At 44.1% G+C, this 22301-nt stretch overlaps 1 protein-coding gene across 3 annotated transcripts in view; it reads left to right on the top strand.

The window, feature by feature from the left end:
- The window catches only part of ABCA13 (ATP binding cassette subfamily A member 13), a 770386-nt gene that overhangs the window by 464599 nt on the left and 283486 nt on the right, over positions 1-22301 (top strand). For all 3 annotated transcript variants that reach the window (XM_068236514.1, XM_068236515.1, XM_068236516.1), the window contains exons 41-42: positions 6828-6927; positions 18761-19022. In XM_068236514.1, the coding sequence (XP_068092615.1) occupies positions 6828-6927; positions 18761-19022 (362 nt within the window). The remainder of the gene's footprint in view (positions 1-6827; positions 6928-18760; positions 19023-22301) is intronic.

Raw genomic sequence — 22301 nt, forward strand, 5'->3', positions numbered from 1 at the left:
CTACTGATCCAGGGCATCTGTTATTATCACTGTATTGTGTTTGACCTCACCTGCTGCATACCTCAGTGTTTGATAATCCACAGACAGAGCTCACTGGCACTTACCCACACCTGTGCCCACTTCTAGTGATATTGAATTGTGTGCCACATAACACACAAGCACAGTTTTTCTTCTACTGCTCCAAGGCATCTGTTATTATCACTGTATTGTGTTGTTGGTGCCTATTTGGAGGTGTCTAAGACAAGTGAAGCAGTTAATGATTATGATGATGATGATGATGATGATGACGACATGTCCATGGATGTCACATGGGTGCCCACAAGAGGACATGAAGAACAGGGGAACAGTTCAGATGGGGAGATAGAGAGGAGGAGGAGGAGGTGGAGACAAGTTTTTGAAACTAGCAGGCAGAGCTCATTGCAAGGAGTTAGTGGCACTGTCAGACATCATGTATCGGCACCTGGAATCAGCCACCCCACTTGCCCTTCAATGCCTGCTGTTTCCACCACCAGAATGCCGACATTCCAAAGCTCACCAGCATGGTATGTTTTTTGTTTGTGTGCCTCTGATACCAGCAATGCTATCTGCAACCTTGCCAAAAAAAACGGAGTCGTGGGAAGTCCAACACCCTCCTAGGGAGAACTGTTTTGCGAAGCTACTTGATCGCAAACCACAAACAGCAATGGTATGTACACATTAATAAAAGCAGCACACAAATGCAAAGCCACCCTCCTCCTCTTGGTCCAGCAGCATCTTCAGCCACATCAACCTCTGCTGTTCTTGCCACCTCTCAACCACCCTGCACTCCGCCGCCTCTCACCTTGAGCAGTTCCTGCTCATCTGCCCACAGTCAGGTGTCTGTGAAGGAAGTTTTGGAGTGGAAGAAGCCAATGTCTCAGAGTCACCCCCTTGCCTGGCGTCCACCAGCTGGCTTGTCAGAACTGCTAGCCCACCAGCTAGTGGAGTCTGAGGCCTTCAAGACATTTGTTGCGATTGGGACACCTCAGTGGAAGGTACAGGGCAGAAACTTATTTTCCAAAATGGAAATGCCCAACCTGTACCGTCAAGTGGAAAGTCAAGTTGTGGCATCTCTGGCGCACAGTGTTGGGGCAAGGGTCCATATGATTAGTACTGATACCTGGTCTTCAAAACACAGTCAGGGCAGGTATATCATGTACACTTCGCATTGGGTCAACCTGTTGATGGCTGCCAAACATGGAGTTCATGGCTGTACGGCAGAGTTGATTACACCACTACGACTTGCAGGCAGGCCTGCTGCCACCTCCTCTTCTCCTCCTACTCTTCGCTATCCTCCTCAGCTGAGACCTCTTCTGCTGCTGCGGCTTTCTCTGCAACCACTTCACCCCCCAGGTCCTCAAGGCCTATTCCACCTCCCAGGTACGACAGTGTCATGCCTTCCTAGCCATGACTTGCCTGTCACACTGGACCAGCACTTCTGGCCACTCTGAACAAACAGGTGGATCTTTGGCTGACCCCACACCAACTGGAGATTGCCAAAGTGTGTGACAACAGAAGCAATCTGTTGATGGCATTGAGGTTGGGTAAGTTAACACATGTGCCCTGCATGGCACATGTGTTGAATCTCATTATACAAGATTTGTGCGTAAGTACCCAGGCTTACAGGAGGTCCGCCAGAAGTCCAGCAGTCCAGGAAGGTGTGTGGCAATTTCAGGTGTTCCTAGATGGCCATGGCACACTTTTCAGACATTTAGCGGGAGAATAAACTTCTAGTGAGGCGCTTGATTTGTGACAGCCCAACTTGCTGGAATTCAAAGCTGTTGATGTTTTTCCACCTGCTCCAACAAGAAAAAGCCATCAACGAGCATCTGTATGAGTATGGTGGCAGGACAGGCCGTGTGGATCTGGGGATTTATTTGCTGCATTACTGGATGCTCATGCGCAATGCTTGCAGGCTCATGCGTCCCTTTGAGGAGGTGACAAACCTGGTGAGTCGCAGTGAAGGCACCATCAGTGACCTGATCCCATATGCATTCTTCCTGGAGCTGCCCTGCGAAGAGTGCTGGATCAGGCCGTAGAGGAGCGTAACCAGGAAGAGGAAGGGCTGTGGTCGCCATCGCCACCACCACAACCAGGCTTGTCATCGACACCTGCTGTACCTGCGGCAACACAGAGGGAGGAGGAAGAGGAGTCAGAGGAGGAAGTTGGCTTTGAGGAGGAGGTGGAAGACCAACTGCAGCAAGCATCCCGGGGGGGCTTGAGTATGACAATGAAGCAATGACCTATATGAGTGTGTTAGGGGCACACCCAAGATAATAAGGTCGTTGCTTCATTGTGGACAGACCAAATTCGATCAGCTGGACAGTCACTGTTGTCGGGTAGTGGCAGTGTGGGCAGTGGGGACGCTGAGTACGCGTGGCTCCTCCCACCGACGCGTTTCCCGTCACATGACGCTTCTTCAGGGCGTGGCTACAGGGCACCGTGCTAGCTTCTTTATAGGAGGAGTAAGTCCCTTCCTAATATGACTGTCAGCCTCCATAGTGATGTCATCTCTTGTTCATTTGAACAAAACTTTATTGCTCCAGCAAACTCCTATCGAGCTCCTTGGAAAAGGCAGTTATATGGCAATAACTAACACTTGCTTGCTGCAATTTCCCTAACCATACAGGACTCATCCCCATTAGGGGGAGGCAGCTGCTGTATGCATGGTGTGAGAGGTTGTGTGACGGGTGGGCAGACTGGGCTTGTGTGCATGGAGCATAAGAGTCCTTTTGACAGACTCCATGCACACAAGCCTAGAGTATTGACTCAGGGGATGTGCGGGATGGCTCCTCAGTTTTAATGTTCTACTTTCTGCGCAGAAATGGCTTTTAATTACTGTCTGTGAATTGATTCGTTAAAGGTGTATACTTGCAACTTTGATCGTGTAATAAAGAACTACTTATGTGACTGAGATGTGTTAGGTGTATATGGCCAATTTGTGCAACTCCTCCTCTATTTACAAGTTATTACGGGCCACACCAATTCACCAGTCCCTATATAAAATATACATAGAGGGTGATGTTTATACACAATTTAGCTGCAGTCACATGGCAAATCCCCAATTTTGACATATTTATAATGCTCTAGGCCAAATTTCTTGTGGTTTCCCTCCCATACGCAGCAGACCCCTTCCACTCTATGGGCCAGATTTATCAAGAGTGTCTGAGACAAAATGCTGGTAGGTTTGTAGAACTCCGTGCAGAACTGTCTCAGGCACCATAAGAAGCCACTAGATGGTGCTGTTTCCTTCCTAAACGTTTCTAAGTGAGGAGTAGCTAGAACAGTGTCTCAGACAAACACAACAGTGTATGACTTGTTTGTTTATCCATCTGGGACACAAGCAGTCCAGGCTGTAATTTCTCTCCTAAACTTTTATTCTCAAATAATCCCGATGTCTGCTCTGTCTTTTACACACATTCTTAACATGCTCTAAGCAGTCAATTCTCCACACACTCCTCCACAATTCCCCTCCTTCTCTTAAACAAATAAACATCACCAGGGTGAAGGGGAGTTCACCTCAGTAACAAATGAGTGTCAGTAGATGGCAGTAAATTAAAAAGGAAGCTATGAGGTGTCAGCATAAACCTGCTCTGCGGGGTTAAGAACTGGTATTAGCCACTTCTTATTCAGGGACAGTTCTGCACTGTTCTTAATCTAAGGAAAACTCTCAGAACTGCAGCAATCTCCCTTCAGTTAAGAAAGCATTGGGGGGCTTCTTACACACGTGCAGAACACTCCCCCCTGCTGGTAAGGACAGTTTAAGAAGAAAAAACTGTCGGTAATGCTTTGATAGATCTGGCCCTATGTGCTGCCCCCTCTCTCATATGTAACATCCATGTATATGTAACATCCTTGGGCAGCAGCTTCCATCTTCCATGTGTTGCTTCCCATTTGCAGAATCCTTCTCCATATGAGCAATCTCTTTTCCATGTCCAGCCACCCAAGTCCAAAGCCAATATGGCTTTTCCAGAACTCCAGTATCAAGCACCCCTACAGCAGTTTTTAGGGGTTTTTCCCAAAGGGCTCTTACGTCCAACAGTGGTGAGAACAGCACTCTGGTATTGGAGGAGAAGGCTATGTTCTATTCTGCTGATAGGAGCAGGTGAAGCGTGCCCTTAATGTTTGTGTCCTTCCAACAAAGCTTAGCATATTCAGCCCCATGTCAAGTTATATGTAGTGGGATGTGGGTGTCAAAAACACCCTCTAGTGAAAAGATACAGGAGACAAAAGTGGGAGCCCAATGGTGTAGTATGTCAAAAACAATGGAACGTAATAAAGGTAAGACACTACTCACAAAGGTGGGTTGCAGAGGGGCAACCGACCGCAGGAAGCAGGTGGAGACAACAAACCCAACTCCACTCGGGGTGGTCCCTAGGGACCTGGATGCGGTCGCTCTCCTTGGTAAAAGAAAGGGGACAGATATCCGCCGTGGTCGAAGCCACGTGTGGTCTGTACCCACCCCTCAGACGGGTAAGGTAAGGGGGTATGATTGCACAATAAGGGTATTTTACAAAGGTTTTCATTAGTAGCTACTAATAAAAAGCTTTGTAAAATACAAAGATTTTTTCGTCACTGAGGAAAGCTACCTCAAATTTATTTTCCGTTTTTAAACTGCTTTTAGATGCTTTTATTACACCAGGGCGCCTCTTATACCCTTATTGTCCATGTCAAGTTACTTCAGCTACCACCATGGAGAAAGTTAGGAGTGCATAGTCATAACACACTGGTTTGAGATAAACATCATGAGACATGAGATAAACATGCGATAAACCTGCTATTTATTTTCTTAATTCAGCACACAGTTAGCTGCAGTACTCACTGGTTTCATTTTCCAGATTAACCAACCTTACTTAAGGTGGCCACACACCATACCATTTTTTAAATATCTGCTCAATTTAAGAATTGCAATCAATTTTTCTGACTGATTGTAACATTTCAAAAATATGACCAATGTACCACACACATATATTCAATTTTTCCTCAATTATGATAAAAACGATTGGAAATTCTGAGAAAATTGCTTGGTTTGTATATTAATACATTGAAAATCTAACACACACCGGGCTCAATCACAGCAGTCATTACCCGATCTGCCGTGCGCAGCAGTTTGCACGAGGAAAGGATTACTCCACGTGATAAACGAACATTGTGAAAAACGATTATCACGCAGAGTAATCCTTTACTCACACAAACCGCCGTGCGGGGCAGATCGCATAATAACTGTTGTGATAGCAGTTATCACGCTTTTGTGAATCGAGCCCTCCAAACGATCTTTAGAAAGATTGAAGTTAAATTTCCAGCATTCCGCATTGATAACAATCGAAATAAATGGGAAACCTGATCAAATTTTTCAGTTGAATGAAAAAAAGCTTTCAATTTTTTCGGGAGATCCGATCATATTCATTGGATTGCTGTAAAATCGGATCATTTTATTGTATAATGTGTGGCCACCTTTAGACTTTGTTGTATCAATCCCAGTATTAACAGAGATCTTAGCAGAGTTTTGATCTAATATTTTGCACCACTGTCAGTGCTGGCTTGTTAGGGCTCAAAGCAGTATAAGGTACACAAAAGAAAGTTTATGCCTGGCACTCAGGGGTTAGGGGATGAATAGGTCTACTGCACCTCTAAATACCGTAGACACGCCGTCCTGTTCCACCTTGCTTTGCTCAGGGTCTGCAACAGGAGCGTGCATTCAGACTTGTAGAAAGGACACACTAATTGGAACAGTACAAGCAAGGCAGTCTGTGCACCGCTTCTGATATTGCATTTATTTCCTTGGCATGCATATGGTTACAACATACGATTCCATTGCATAGCAAAACAAAGTGAGTAGATCTGATTTTTTTCCAGGATCTGTGCTCAGACGGATCAGGGAGGGTGACCAGGGGGTGAGAGGACGGCGCAATAGCCGTATAGCGCCGGTGTGGCGCTTGTTCACGTGCGTATGTCCAGGGTAAAGGCGGCGTGTCTGGGCTTCCGTGATGTAGCTAGGAAGCCCCGCCCATCATGCTCGCCATTGGCCTGCATAGCTAGGGAGTGAAAGGTTAGGGTGAGTGGGAGGGGAAACGCCGCCGTGTATTCACGGTCTGCAAGGGCTATCTGCCTCCAATCTGCGATTGGCATTCCGGCTGGTCCAATCTTGGTGCATTATAGCATGAGGGGGAAAAAAGGGGAAAAGAAAAGGGAGAGAAAAAAAATATATGTCACATTTATGTTGAAATGCTTTGCACATACATAAAGTTATACCGCATGTCACACCAATGCCGAGAGGCAGTACATCTTGTCACCCATTTTGCCGCTGAGCGGCGATCCTCCCCTCACTCATTGCAACACGAGGAGCAGCACATTCTGTTACTTCTCCGATGCTGCGCGGCGTTTCCCCTCCCACTCACCCCTAAACTTTCACTCCCCAGCTATGCAGGCCAATGGCGAGCGTGATAGGAGGGGCTTTCTAGCTACATCACGGAAGCCCAGACATGCCGCCTTTGCCCTGGACATACGCAGGTGAACAAGTGCCACACCGGCGCAAAACGGCTGTTGCGCCGTCCTCTCACCCCCTGGTCACCCTCCCTGATCCGTCCAAACACAGATCCTGGAAAAGGTCAGATCTACCCACTTTGTTTTGCTATGCAATGGAATCGTATGTTGTAACCATATGCATGCCAAGGAAATAAATGCAATATCAGAAGCGGTGCACGACTGCCTTGCTTGTACTGTTCCAAGCAGTATAAAACTAATGAAACCATTGATTGCATACTGTTGCCATTTTTGACTCTTCCATGTTGCTTTTCTTTCTTTTGAAGCTATTTTTACAGCTGTTAGAACATGATGAACATACTGTTATTCCACAGAAGGATGTTGTTTTGGATATTAAAAGAAGTAATTACCAAAGTGATGTTATTGGTAAGTTTTGCTTTCTTTTTATGAAAAGGCACTTAGAAGGTTAGACTATGGTTTAATCTAACTCACACAGGACCCACCTTCCTGGAACTAAAGGAAGGATATAGCTAATCTGTCCAGGATTCCACTTCGGGAGGAGTCCTGAGGTAAACACATTAAAGAAAATGAAGCTCACAGATTAGTTATTTTTTCTGTATGATCCATTTTCAGGCTGGCAAAGATATGTTCACTGTTTTGGAATGATTGACATATTGTTCTATTGGCAAGGTGACGTGCCCAAAAGCACCTTGATTTTGCTCATACTTGCTCAGAAATTAGGCCAGTTGTGTCTCGTGATGAGCACAAATTTCACATAGTTGTAATTTTTCATTGAAAATCGCTAATACAATGCAAAATTTCAGGAAAAATTGTAATTAATTTCATCTTTAATTGTAATCATTCATAATTTTCACGTAATGTTGTACCGATTTTAGTGGTGTATAGCAAAGCCCCCATACATGCTATTGCCACCAAAGTTTTCAAAAAAGACCTTGTAGTTTTTGAGAAAATCATTTCTAAAATGCAAACGAAAAATGTTTTTTAAATTCAGAAAAATGACAGTTTAAAAACCATTTTCCCTTGCATTTTTAAAAACGATTTGAAACAAAAAAAATTTTTTTTTTTGGCTTGTACCCACTATTCTTCTTAACATATGGAGAAATTTAGGGGGATTTTCTATTCACCACAAAAGTCCGCACAAAATTTCGCAAACACACATTAGTCATTTTATTCCTGTCATTGAAGTATTTGCACTGTAATCATCCTACCATCCTAATGGCTCCCTGCACACTGCATGCGATTCCACTTTTGAACCGCTTTTTACATCCTATTCCGATTTTTAGGCTCCCTGCACACTGCAAATACATTTTGTGATTCCAATTCCGTTTACAATTCCGATTTGCAATACCGATTTTCCCTGAATGCAATCAATAGAAAAACGAAGGAAAAAACGCAGCATGCAGTAACGATTAAAAATCGGAATCGGATGTAAAAAGTGATTAAAAATCAGAATCAGAATCAGAATTGCATGCTGTGTGCAGGGAGCCTATATCAGATAAAAAAACAGGAAAAGAAAAATATATGGACATATGCTCACTTACAGGTTTAAAGAGATAACATCCAAGCTACATAGTTGAAACATTTACAAATGGCCAATAGACCTTAAATCAAGAATTGGTGGTGGCCTGCCTAGTGGGGAACTTGCCTTTAGATGTAGATTTGGCTCTTAGACAAGATTCCATATTCAAAATGTACTCCAGTGTATGGTGTAAGTAGGTAGTTGATGGGATATTAGTGGTACCCCAGTTCAACAGGATTAAGGATCTGGCAAAACATAATAATTGTGATATCCATAGTCTTTTAAATCTGTCCAGTCCTATGTAGAGAAGAGCAAGTTGGGGCTCTAATTTGCATGGGCACTGCAAGTTATGCTGAATGATATAAGAGCAGAGGCGTATCTAGAGGGGTGCAGGTATGGCTCCTGCCATGAGCGCCACAACACCATGGGCGCCATTCCTGCCCCTATGCTGCACTGCCATGCCAGCCCCTGTGACTCAGATTTCACATCAGATAAATCTGTTATCTGGGGAACATGGCTGCTCAACTTGTGTAAGTAGAGTGTGCTTGGCTTAGTGTTAGAAAAGAGGACAGAGAGGAAATAAGAAGAAGTATTTCCCAAAAAGTAACTTCAGCAATATCCCTTGCCAAAGTAAAAACACAGGCAACCATAACACATGCATGTAAGAAAGGATAATATTTTTAAATGGGAAGGGGGCTCTGACTGGGGGGGGGGGGGGGGGGGGGCGCAATTTCAATGTTTTGCCATATGCTCTTTATTACGCAGATACGCCACTGCATAAGAGATATATTTACTGAAAGGCTAGATCCTTATGGCACTCCCACAGTATACGGACAAGTGTGCCTACAAATATATGTTTATTCCCCTTCTTGTTTCTCTTTCTCTCTGGCCCAGTGCACACCAAAAAACCTCTAGCAGATCTGTAAAACGCGAAAGGTTTTTGAAGCAGATTTCAGAGCGATTCTAGACATGTTTAGAGACGTTTTCTAAACATGCCTAGCGGTTTTTGGAGCGTTTTTGTGTAGCAGAATTCAAATATTGTTACAGTACAGCTGTTACTGAACAGCTACTGTAACAAAAAAAAACATTTGGAAAAACACTCTGATCTAGTGTTTTTCAGAGCGGTTTTCCACTTTCCTATAATTTAACACTAAGTCAGAAACGCCTCAGAAATCTAAAAAATGCTGCAGCCCCCGAGTTTGCGTTTGTGGAAAAAACGAGCTGCTCTGGTGTGCACCATCCCATTCACTTTCATTAGCCAAGCGGTTTTCCCCCTGCAAGCATTTTAAAAAATGCTGCAGAACCGCTCCGGTAGGCACCAGCCCTCTGTTCATAGATTTAATAGCGCGCCCAAAACCAGCTCTGCGCAGGCTTACCTTGGGTTCCTTTTAATGTGTATGGTGTGTACGATTGCTTTTACTCCTGTTCATGTTTTAATGTTTTTCCTCCTAACATAAAATGGTAATAGTTACCTTTCAAAACAAATTTTAATATATGTTTGCTTTGAGATTTAAAAATGTATAAATGTATGCTGAATGAAACATATATACAGAGTTATGTATGTTGTTCTGTTTTATTATAGAGGATAAGAGGAAGCATGTAATTTAGATTACATTTATTTTGGCCCAAATTAATGTTGTGGTAATTTCCTGTTTTGAAAGGTCAGTAAATTGCATTTCCATCCACCTGCTCACAAACTGACTATGACCTCTGAATGGATATAAGAGAACATATTAAATCAACATTAGTCACAAGCAAGTCTTCAGTAGTTCTTTGAATTAAATTATATAGGTTTGTTAGATCTGACCTTTAAATGTGCATTTCCTGTTTCAAATAACAAAAATGCATTTAGAAAAAAAGATACATAGCTGTTGTAAAGATACATGGCCAATGGTGCAGATATTTAATCTATTTTATTAAATTTAAAGTCTGAAGGAAATACTACTTTCTAATTTGTTTTCTCGCAAAACCTAATGAAAGGACATTTCCATGTGTTTTTTGCATTTAATTTAGTTAGTAGTGTTGGATTGTTTCTCTGGTGGTGTAGGCATTGGGTAGGGGTGCCCATTCTGTCACCTGTGTTGTAGCATGCTGGTAGCATTTCCAAGTGCTCATGGCTGGTGTTGTACTTTTTGGCACCGAGATCAACTGTCACCAGCCACTCCCTGACCATGGGCATCTCACCCCCCCCCCTTTTTGGTATAAGTAGACAGATGTATTGCTACAGAAAAAAAGTGACACCACTTAAACAGGTAGCAATTGCAGGTTCTTTTTGATCCCTCCAAAATCAGAGACAAACACCAAGGTTAACAAGTTTATTGATGCAAAATATGATGCACAATACCAAGTTATTTGAAAGAAGACAAAGAATAGCAGCATAACATAACACAATAAACAGTATTATAAACACATCACATCACCTTGTGTTTATTAGGAGTCCTGCTTGAGTTTGCAGTAACTTCTAGCCATCCTACGAGAGCGACTTTTCCCCCGCGACAGCTAAAAAGTTTCTCAGGCAAGAATTAAGCAGTCAGACTTGACTAGGTGGCCAACCCAGTCGAGAGTCGAGAAAAATTCAGTCGTCTCAAAATAGTAGCTGGGTTTTATATCTTTTTGCCCAATAGAGAACTTTGGAATTACATAGAGGTCTATGGAGCATAGTAAAACCCCTCGACACTTTAGACAACTCCCAACAACTCATAATAGCTGGAACATCACCAAATGGGTCACATTCCGGTCAAATATATGACTGACAGATTTATAACCTCCTCTAAATGTCTTTTACACAATTAGATATTCACTCTGAAATAGAGATGTCGCGAACCCACGGATTTTGGTTCGCAAACCGCGAATGCGAACTTGCGAAAAAGTTTGCGAACCGGCGAACACTGCAAACCGCAATAGACTTCAATGGGCAGGCGAACTTTCAAAACTACAAACACTAATTCTGGCCACAAAAGTGATGGAAAAGATGTTTCAAGGGTTTTAACACCTGGAGGGGGGCATGGCAGAGTGGGATACACGCCAAAAGTCCTGGGGAAAAATCCGGATTTGACGCACAGCAGGGCTTTAAGGGCAGAAATCACATTGAATGCTAAATTAGAGACATAAAGTGCTTTAAAACATCTTGTTTGTGTATACATCAATCAGGTAGTGTAATTAGTGTACTGCTTCACACTGACACACCAAACTCACCGTATAACGCACCGCAAACAGCTGTTTGTGTAGTGATGGCCATGCTGGACTGGTGTGCACCATAGCGAGAGTGCAGGCGATGGCAGTTTTCAAGCTCATATGGTCGGGCTGAGGTAGCTCAATGACAGAACAACAGTGACTGCGTGTCCAGCTGATCGAATTTGGTCTGTCCACAATAAAGCAACAACCTTATAATCTTGGGTCAGGTGTGCCCCCCAACACACTCATATAGCCGGTCATTGCTTCATTGTGATACGCAAGCCCCTTCACCGTGGCAAGGTAACAATCACGAAGGAGAATTAACACATGTACATGCCTTTTGTTTTGTTGTTGCAGCGGCAGTGCAGCCAGAATAATTAGACAGGCATGTACATGCACCAGAAAAATTATTATAGCTGCCGCTGCTAGCAGTAGCCTTAAAAATTAAAGAATCCACCTGGAGTCCTGGACCCTGTTGGTGGTGGCAGAGAAGGCAGTCAAGCGGCCTGCAGACAGAGATGCTGTGTGGGGACTGACTTAGTCTTGGGGCAGGCAGTCACACGGCGTACAGGCAGAGGTGCTGTGTGTGGGGACTGACTTAGTCTTTGGGCAGGCCTGACTGTGCTTTTGCAGACCAGGCATCCGTGGTCAGATGGACCCTTGACCCAACGCTGTGTGCCAGAGATGACACCACTTGCCTTTCAAGTCAGGTATTGAAAACACCAGTGAATGTTAACAAGCAGCAATCAAGCATAATAATCACCAATTAGGCAGATTTAAAATGACTGTGATACTCAGCTCCTTCTAGACATTTACTGGTGTGTTTACAAACATGGTGAAGTCAAGAGAATGGTCCAGGAAGACAAGAGAAGAGGTGATTTCTCTTCACAGGAAGGACAATAGCTATAAGAAGATTGCAAAGATGTTAAACACACCAAGAGACACCATAGGAAGCATCATTCGCAAATTCAAGGCAAAGGGCACTGTTGAAACGCTAGCTGGTCGTGGCAGAAAGAAGATGCTGACTTCGACTGCTGTGCGCTACCTGAAGCGCAAAGTGGAGAAAAGTCCCCGTGTGACTTCTGTGGAACTAAAAAAAGAATTGTCAGATGCGGGTACTAAAGTTTCAGCTCAGACAATATGGCGCACACTGCATAATACAAGCCTCCATGCAAGAACTCCCAGGCGCACCCCCTTGCTGTCTCCAAAGAATAAGAAGAGTCGACTGCAGTATGCCAAAAGTCATGTGGCCAAACCACAAAAGTTTTGGAATAGTGTTCGGTGGACTAATGAAACAAAATTAGAACTGTTTGGGCCCATGGATCAACGCTATGTTTGGGGGAGGAAGAACAATGCCTATGAAGAAAAGAACACCTTGCCTACTGTGAAGCAAGGCGGGGGGTCAATCATGCTTTGGGGCTGTTTTGCTTCTGCAGGTACAAGGAAGCTTCAGCATGTGCAAGGTACCATGAATTCTCTTCAGTACCAGGAGATATTGGATGAAAATGTGTTGCAGTCCGTCACAAAGCTGAGGCTTGGGAGACGTTGGACCTTTCAACAGGACAATGATCCCAAGCATACCTCCAAGTCCACTAGAGCATGGTTGCAGATTAAAGGCTGGAACATTTTGGAGTGGCCTTAGCAGTCACCAGACTTAAATCCGATTGAGAACCTCTGGTGGGAAAGCAGTCGCAGCGCGCAAGCCTAAAAATGTGACTGAACTGGAAGCTTTTGCCCACGAGGAATGGGCAAAGATACCCGTAGATCGCTGCAAGACACTTGTGTCAAGCTATGCTTCACGTTTAAAAGCTGTTATAACTGGAAAAGGATGTTGTACTAAGTACTAAGAATGAATGTCACTTGGGGTTGAATAAAACTGATAGTGATGTGAGCATAGAAAAGACATTTGTGGTTATTTCATTATAAATGTTATGTTATATTTGTCTGACTTACAAGTGCCTCTTCGATTTAATTGTAAACAAGATGACTGAAATGATCAAAATCAATGTCAAACTGGTCAAAACACTCAATTTCAGTGGGGGTTGAATAATTTTGAACACAACTGTACCTATGTGAGCGCACGCAATGTCACTGTGCCTGTCCGGTACCTGTCTCTGTGTGACAGGTGCACATTATAATACCCATCACTGCATATACCTACCTGTTGTTCACAGTGCACCCACCCACGTGAGCGCACGCAGTGTCACTGTGCCTGTCCGGTACCTGTCTGTGTGTGACAGGTGTACATTGTAATACCCACCACTGCATATACCTACCTGTTGTTCACAGTGCACCCACCTACCTACGTGAGCGCACGCAGTGTCACTGTGCCTGTCCAGTACCTGTCTGTGTGTGACAGGTGCACATTGTAATACCCATCACTGCATATACCTACCTGTTGTTCACTTCAGTGCACCCACCTACCTACGTGGGGACACGCAGTGTCACTGTGCCTGTCCGGTACTTGTCTGTGTGTGACAGGTGCACATTGTAATACCCATCACTGCATATACCTACCTTTTGTTCACAGTGCACCCACCTACCTACGTGAGCGCACACAGTGTCACTGTGCCTGTCCGGTACCTGTCTGTGTGTGACAGGTGCACATTATAATACCCATCACTGCATATACCTACCTGTTGTTCACAGTGCACCCACCTACCTACGTGAGTGCACGCAGTGTCACTGTGCCTGTCCGGTACCTGTCTGTGTGTGACAGGTGCACATTGTAATACCCATCACTGCATATACCTACCTGTTGTGTTCAGTGCACCCACCTACCTATGTGAGTGCACGCAGTGTGATATACCACTCCATGCATACCTGTTTGACTGCACATTGTATTAGTTAAGTCAGTGCATACCTTTCACTTCATCCCCCCCGATATGGACAAAACGGACAAAACAGATAGAGGCAGAGGTAGAGGCAGACCCAGAGGAAGGCCACGCGGCAGGTCTGTGCGAGGTCGTGCTGATGTGATTTCGTGCGGCCCTGGACCAAAGTACAATGCTCAGAAGAAGGCATGTCCCATCAACTCCCAAGATTGTCAGGACGTGGTTGACTATTTAACACAGAACACCTCATCTTCCGCAGCCACCAGCGCTGCTACAAGCACCACGTCCACTGCATTTGACAGTTTGCAGGAGTTATTTGGTGGGGAAATTACTGAGGCACAGCGATTATTGTTACAACCAGATGAAGTCACTAAGCAAGGTACACCACCTCATATGTCTGAGTTAGGCGACACTATGGACGTAACGTGTGAGGAGGAGGATGATGAAGTACCTGCTGTTGGTGCAGTTTTGGAGGTGTCTGCGGCAAGCGAAGCTGGGCAAGATGATTATGATGATGACGATGATACGGATGCCACGTGTGTTCCCAATAGAGGAGATGAACAGTGGGACAGTTCAGAGGGGGAGTCAGAGAAGAGTAGGAGGAGACGAGTTCCTAAAAGAAGCAGGGGGAGCTCATCATCAGAAACAGCTGGTGGCAGTGTCCGGCGCCATGTATCACCACCTATGGACAGCTAGCCAACATGCCCTTCAACGTCAGCTGCTGATGCCACCATAGTGCCATCATCCCAGGGGGGCTCAGCGGTTTGGGAATTTTTTAATGTGTCTGCCTCAGATCAGAGCAATGCCATCTGTTCTCTCTGCTTCCAAAAATTGAGCTGTGGAAAGGCCAACACCCATGTAGGGACAACTGCCTTACGAAGGCACATGCAGAAAAGGCACAAACTGCATGGGCAAGACCACCTGAGCAAAAGCAAAAAGCATGAACAAAAGAAAATCCACCCTCCTTCTCCTCTTCCTCCTTCAGGTGCAGCATCTTCCGCCGCTTTCTCCATTGCACCTTCACAGCTACCCTCCTCCACTCCGCCTCTGACCTTGAGCAGTTCCTGCTCCTCTGCCCACAGCAGCCAGGTGTCTGTGAAGGAAATCTTTGAGTGGAAGAAGCCAATTTCTGCCAGTCACCCCCTCGCCCGGCGTCTGACAGCTGGCTTGGCGTAACTGTTAGCTCGCCAACTGTTACCATACCAGCTGGTGGATTCTGAGGCCTTCCGTAAATTTGTGGCCATTGGGAAGATACCAGGCCACAATTATTTCTCTAAAAAGGTGATGCCCAAACTGTACCATGAAGTTGAGAGGCAAGTGGTGTCATCTCTGGCACACAGCGTTGGGTCAAGGGTCCACCTGACCACGGATGCCTGGTCTTCCAAGCACGGTCAGGGCAGGTACATTACTTACACAGCCCATTGGGTCAACCTGGTGACCAATGGCAAGTGGGGAGTACGTGGCTGTGCAGCGAACTAACTTGTGACACCTCCACGGCTTACAGGCAGGCCTCCTGCCACCTCCTCTCCTCCTGCTACATCCTCTTTGCTGTCATCATCCTCCTCCTCCTTGACTGAGTGGCAGTTCAACTCTACTGGTGCTGCAAACTCCTCTCCAGCTACACAGCCCCAGCTACACAGGGCCTATGCTGCATGCCAGGTACGACAGTGTCATGTCATCTTAGACATGTCTTGTCTCAAAGCGGAGAGTCACACTGGAGCAGCTCTCCTGGCTGCTCTTAACAAACAGGTGGATCAGTGTCTGACCCCGCACCAGCTGGAGCTCGACAAAGTGGTGTGTGGCAATGGCAGCAATCTCACTTCCGCTTTGAATTTGGGAAAGCTGACACATGTACCCTGCATGACACATGTGCTGAATATAGTCATTCAAAGATTGTGTCAAAGTACCCAGGCTTAGAGGACGTCCTGAAGCAGGCCAGGAAGTTGTATGGTCATTTCAGTCGGTCTTACACGGCCATGGTATGCTTTGCCGATATTCAGCGGAGAAACAAGTTGCCAGTGAGACGCCTGATTTGCGATAGCCCAACTCACTGGAATTCGACCCTCCTTATGTTCTCTCGTCTGCTAGAAAAGGAGAAAGCTGTCACCCAGTACCTCTACAACTACAGTAGGGGGACACAGTCTGGGGAGATGGGGATATTCTGGCCCAACAACTGGACACTAATGCAAAATGCATGCAGGCTCATGCGGCCGTTTGAGGAGGTGACCAACCTGGTGAGTCGCAGTAAAGGCACCATCAGCGACTTGATCCTGTACGCTTACTTCCTGGAGCATGCCGTGCGTAGAGTGGTGGATCAAGCTGTGGAAGAGCGTGAACAGGAACAGTTACAGGACGAAGCGTTGTGGGATCAATTCACATCAGAACCAGATGTTTCCTCAACACCAGCGGCAGCACAGAGGGGGGGGGGGGAGGAGGAAGAGTGGTGCGGGGAAGAGGAGTCAGACTTGGATGATGAGGAATGTGTTTCTTTGGAGGAGGAGGCGGTGGCAGAAGAACAACCGCAGCAGGCGTCGCAGGGGGCTTGTGCGGCTCAACGTTCCTGTGGTATTGTTCGTGGCTGGGGGGAGGAGGAGGACTTACCTGACGTCACTGAGGAAGAACAAGAGGAGATGGATAGTACGTCTGGATCCAACTTTTTGCAGATGGCGTCTTTCATGCTGTCCAGCCTGTTGATGGACCCCGTATAAAAAAACTCAAGGGGAATGACAATTGCTGGGTGGCCACGCTACTAGACCCTCGGTATAGGCACAGCACAAAGTGGCAGAGATGTTTCCAAATCACTAGAAAGCAGAAAGGATGCAGCACTTGCAGAACAAGCTGGCAACTATACTTTACAATGCATTTAAGGGTGATGTCACAGCACAACGCAATAAAGGTACCACTACCATTAATCCTTCTCCCATGTCCACGCAGGCAAGGACACGACGCTCTAGCGATCTCATGGTGATTTCGGATATGCAGACATTCTTTAGTCTAACCTTTCGCCTTAGCCCTTCCGGATCCACCCTCCACTAACACCTGGACCAGCAGGTAGCCGACTACCTGGCCTTAAGTGTGGATGTAGACACTGTGAGCAGCGATGAACCCTTGGACTACTGGGTGTGCAGGCTTGACCTGTGGCCAGAGCTGTCTCAATTTGCCATCCAACTTCTGTCTTGCCCGGCCTCAAGTGTCCTGTCAGAAAGAACCTTCAGCGCAGCTGGAGGCATTGTCACTGAGAAGAGAAGTCGCCTAAGTCAAAAAAGTGTTCAGTACCTCACCTTTATCAAAATGAATGATGCATGGATCCCGAAGGGCCTAGACAAGACTAAGTCAATCCCCACACACAGCATCTCTGCCTGCACGCCGTGTGACTGCCTGCCCCAAGACTAAGTCGCTCCCCACACAGCACCTCTGCCCGCAGGCCACTTGACTGCCTTCTCCGCCACCACCAACAGGGTCCAGGACTCCAGGTGGATTCCTGAATTTTTAAGGCCGCTGCTAGCAGCGGCCGCTATACTTCTTTTTCTGGTGCGTGTACATGCCTGGCTAATTTTTCTGGCTGCAACAACAAAACAAAAGGGATGTATATGTGCCAATTCCCCTTCATGATCATTACCTTGCCGCGGTGAAGGGGCTTGTGTATCACAATGAAGCAATGACCGACGGCTTTATGAGTGTCTCGGGGGGGGGGGGGGGGGGCACACCCAAGATAATAAGGTCGTTGCTTCATTGTGGACAGACCAAATTTGATCAGCTGGACAGTCACTGTTATTCTATCATTGAGCTACCACAGCCCGGCGACCATATGAGCTTGAAAACCGCCACGGCCTGCACTCTCGCCATGGTGCGCACTAGTCCAGCACGGCCATCACTACACAAACAGCTGTTTGCGGTGTGTTACACAGTGAGTTTGGTTTGTCAGGGTTAAGCAGTACACTAATTATACTCCCTGATTGATGTATACACATGCAAGATGTTTTAAAGCACTTTAGGCCTGCAATTTAGCATTCAATGTGATTTCTGCCCTTAAAACGCTGCTTTGCGTCAAATCCAGATTTTTCCCTGGGACTTTTGGCGTCTATCCCACTCATCCATTCAAAAACTCAGACGTTAGACCCCTTGAAACATCTTTTCCATCACTTTTGTGGCCAGCATAAATGTTTCTAGTTTTCAAAGTTCGCCTCCCCATTGAAGTCTATTGAGGTTCGCGGAAGTTCGCGCGAACCAAACTTTTGCAGAACTTCGCGTTCGCAGTTAGCGAACCGAAAATTGGAGGTTCGGGCCATCTCTAGTGGTGACCTCAAGAGGAGATTACTCCTTTACAAATTTTTTCACATGGGCTGTCGATTCTAAAAAAAAGGGAAAGGGAAAGGGAAATGGCAGATTTACTTTAACAAAGCTATGTTGTACTTTAACTTTACAGGATCTTTGGTCACACTTGTTTCTCATACTCATGATTGTTAATTAAATGTATATGACAAAAAGGATTGCAATGTATTGTTTGCTGGAATATGGTGGAGTTAATAAAATATTTTGTTAATGACTATTGCCATGAGTACATCAGTAGTATTAAGAAAATAAATGTAAAGTGTCTTATTGCTGCTAAGACAATATTTATTATATTTATTTACCTAACAGTACTGATATACAGATAGTTTAAAATTGATGTTATAAAATAAAATAATTAAACTTTTTCTTTATTTTTCAGGTGACAATAAGCATATTCAGTTTGCTTCAAAGAAGAAGAAAAAGACTATGCAGGGAATCCATCTCTATCAAATGAAAGCTCTATTAATTTATAGGTTTCAGCACACAAGACGGGACTGGAAAGGAGTTTTGGCTAACTTGGTGTTACCAATTATCTTTGTTACAATAGCAATGGGAATGTTTAACTTAAAACCATTTACTTCTAATACGCGTCCACTTAAGCTGTCTCTTGATCTTTATAGTAATGAACAAACATTTTTCAGGTAAGCAGATGGTTAACATTCACTCACTGTGACACTTTCATTTTTAACTAAAATAATCCTGATGCAAATGTTATATCTTTCAATGAAATAACTTTGATACCCAACTTATTCTTGATGGGTCCCACTCACATTATGCACTCAGCTACTAGCACTTACCCCCAGGCCCCACTCACACTATACATCCATTTACTACATGTCCTAAGACTCCGCTTACACTATACACATCTCTGCACCTTCACGTCTGTCAGATTTGATTTACTGTATGCATCTTTTTATTCTGCATCACTCCCCAATGCACCAATGACAGCTTCCTGTTCCTTACACATGACAAAAACCCAACTCACACTATACCTCCCACTACCCTACCCAAACACCATGCAAAATTTATATTTTACTTAGTCCTCGCTCACATTATGCATCCCCCTTCTTCCTCATTCTACTCCATATGCCCTACTCATGTAATACTTAGGGCCCTCTTACACTATACTGCTTCCCTAATCCACATTCCCAACTGACAGGAGCTTCACCCATGTCACACTCACCAGGGCCATCTCACACAGTACAACACACTACTACTAATTTAACACCCCCCCCCCCCCCCCCCCCCCCCGGGCGCAGCCTAACTCACATTGGTACATATGCAATTCAATTTGTCTCCTGAGTTATCTCCTGTAAGATAATTTTCATTTTCTCTTTAAAATAACTTTTAAGCATTTTACAACTGAAAATGTACCTAAAATGTTTTGAAAAGGGGCTATCAAATTATTTTGACTATGTTCTTGCTGGCTGGTGGTTTAAATGACATTTTATGACAAGGTTTAAAAATATAACCTAGGAGAAAGTGCAGGGAAAAAGTGACTTGCATATGGGCCATTATGTATATCCTACTTATCAGCCAGGCCAACTTCTTTGACTTTCTAGTTTGCTCTTTAATTCTTATTCTGGACTGTGCATGGACATATTTGGAAATTTTAAAATGTGTATGTGTATGTGTTTGAAGTGCACTTAATGTGTTTTACATCCTCTTTACATTAAAAAAGAAGTTAAAAGCAAGAACAAAAAAAAATAAGTTAATAAATCTGACATTTTTTAAGTCTATCTAAGTTTTTAGCTGTGTTTTAGGGCCCATTAACTGCGCTGTACAATGCATGGCATTTCTCCTGCACGTAAACTGTACTATGATGCACGAACCTTGTTTTCCAAATGTAAATCAGGTGAAGAGAAAAGAAAAATGTATCTAAAAACTTGTCAAAGCACATTTCAAAGTACATTGCAATAAATAGGCCTCGAATCCTCATGTGCATATTCATAAGTCTGAACTTTAATCATGCTTTCTCTTGGGCCAAAATTGCATTTAAGAATATAAACCATTGTTGAAATGTAAATAATTTCTAAACTGTATGTAAAACTTGTCATAAATGCTTCAATACTTGTAAAATACTCTCAAAATCTATGTGCATTTGAAGCCTTGAAAAAGGCTTTAAAGATACCAGAGTCAAAAATGTAAAATGAGGGGAGCAGGCATATATATATATATATATATATATATATATATATATATATATATATATATATATATATATATATATATATATATTATAAATAAAGAGTCCTCATGACCACATACAGGCATGCACACTTGGACCAGCGCCTGTGCACTAATGTCTGACTTGGCCGACCAGGAAGTGGCTGTGGGGACATTTGTGTAATAAAGATTTATTACAGTACAAGTGTGTGTACACATACAAGTCACAAAGCCACTTAGTAAAATTGTGACACCCTTTTCACTGCTAGGTTCAGGTGCTCACTTAAACCCTTACCCTAATATTGCCTACAGTAATCTACAACAAAAAATAAATGTTGTTCAGTAAAACTACCTTGATATCTTACTATATAAATACATTCCACTAATATTATACAGTACATTGCTTTACTATCTTTCACCCCTCTGGCTCCACTCACACTGTACATATCCCTTCTGCCTTACTACTCCCACTCTTAATTTTCAGTAAATCTACTATTGCTAGGCCCTACTCATATGATTTTTTTCCTCCACTCAACTTCAACTTCCATGAACACTCACTGCGTTGTTTGATACATTTTTCTGTGCGCTAAACCAAGTTTTGCAACAAGTGTGCATTTCCTTAGCATTCATGGTAAAATTACTGTAGTATTAATTAGCCTAATGCAAAACAACCCCCAAAACCCCATTCATTGCTCTTCACTCTTCAGTAGACCCTATTCCTTATTCACACTAGTGATTTATTTCTCTCAGAATCTGCTCATTTTATGTATTCTCTTACTCTCTCACCTTTTCAAGCTACACCTCTCACTAATTTCCCTTACTCCCAGTCCCCATGCGTCACTCACACTATGTATTCCTTACTGCCTCACCACTCAGACACTGCTCACACAGTGCATCTTTTTTGCATCCAGCATACAATATGTACACCCCTACTTAACAGCCACAGTATTCCGCAATGACTCACCACAGTAACAGCATGATTAATACATTGTCTAGGAAAATTAAACAAAGGAAAAGACTAGGAAAATTGGCAGGTGCCAAATCTTATAACTCAAGAAAGACCAAAACCAAACAACCACTGACCAGTATATGCTGCTCAAAAAACTGCAATTTATTGACATTAACATATAGTTTTTTACACACTTAGTTTATTGAAATTGTGTCAGGATTATCTGACACCATACAGAAAAATTTGCCAATGCAAAATAAAGTGCTGCTGCTGAGTAAAGACAGCGTGGAAGAATCCCCAGGGAATAGCATTCTCCAATTCAAATAGCCCACTTAATAAGTTCATAAAAATAATCCAAGGCATAGACGTTTTTTGGTGATGCCTATAATGTTTGTCTGTGAGGAGACCTAAAGAGAAGTTGAATAAGGTCAAAACCACTCACTGTGACACAAGACTGGCGTAGCCAAATTACATAATGATCATTAGTGCCAACTTGGATACCTGACAAAATAGATCTTGGTGATGCCTGTGTCCTGGTTCGTGAGGAGACCTATAAGGAGTGGTATAGGGAGGTCATAACCACTCACAGAGGGCATTTGCAGGCATGACCAATGTGGTCAAATAATTCAACCAACAGTAGGTATCGGGTTAGTTTAAATCTAATAGACTTGGTCATCAATGAAACCAGATTGGATACCTGGCATGTAGCTCTTGGTGATGCCTATATCCTAATCCATGAGGAGACCTATAGAGGAGGTTTAGAGAGGTCATAACCACTCACAGAGGGTATTATATAGGCATGACC

Source organism: Hyperolius riggenbachi, chromosome 5, assembly GCF_040937935.1.
Source record: "Hyperolius riggenbachi isolate aHypRig1 chromosome 5, aHypRig1.pri, whole genome shotgun sequence".
Classification (NCBI taxonomy): Eukaryota; Metazoa; Chordata; class Amphibia; order Anura; family Hyperoliidae; genus Hyperolius; species Hyperolius riggenbachi.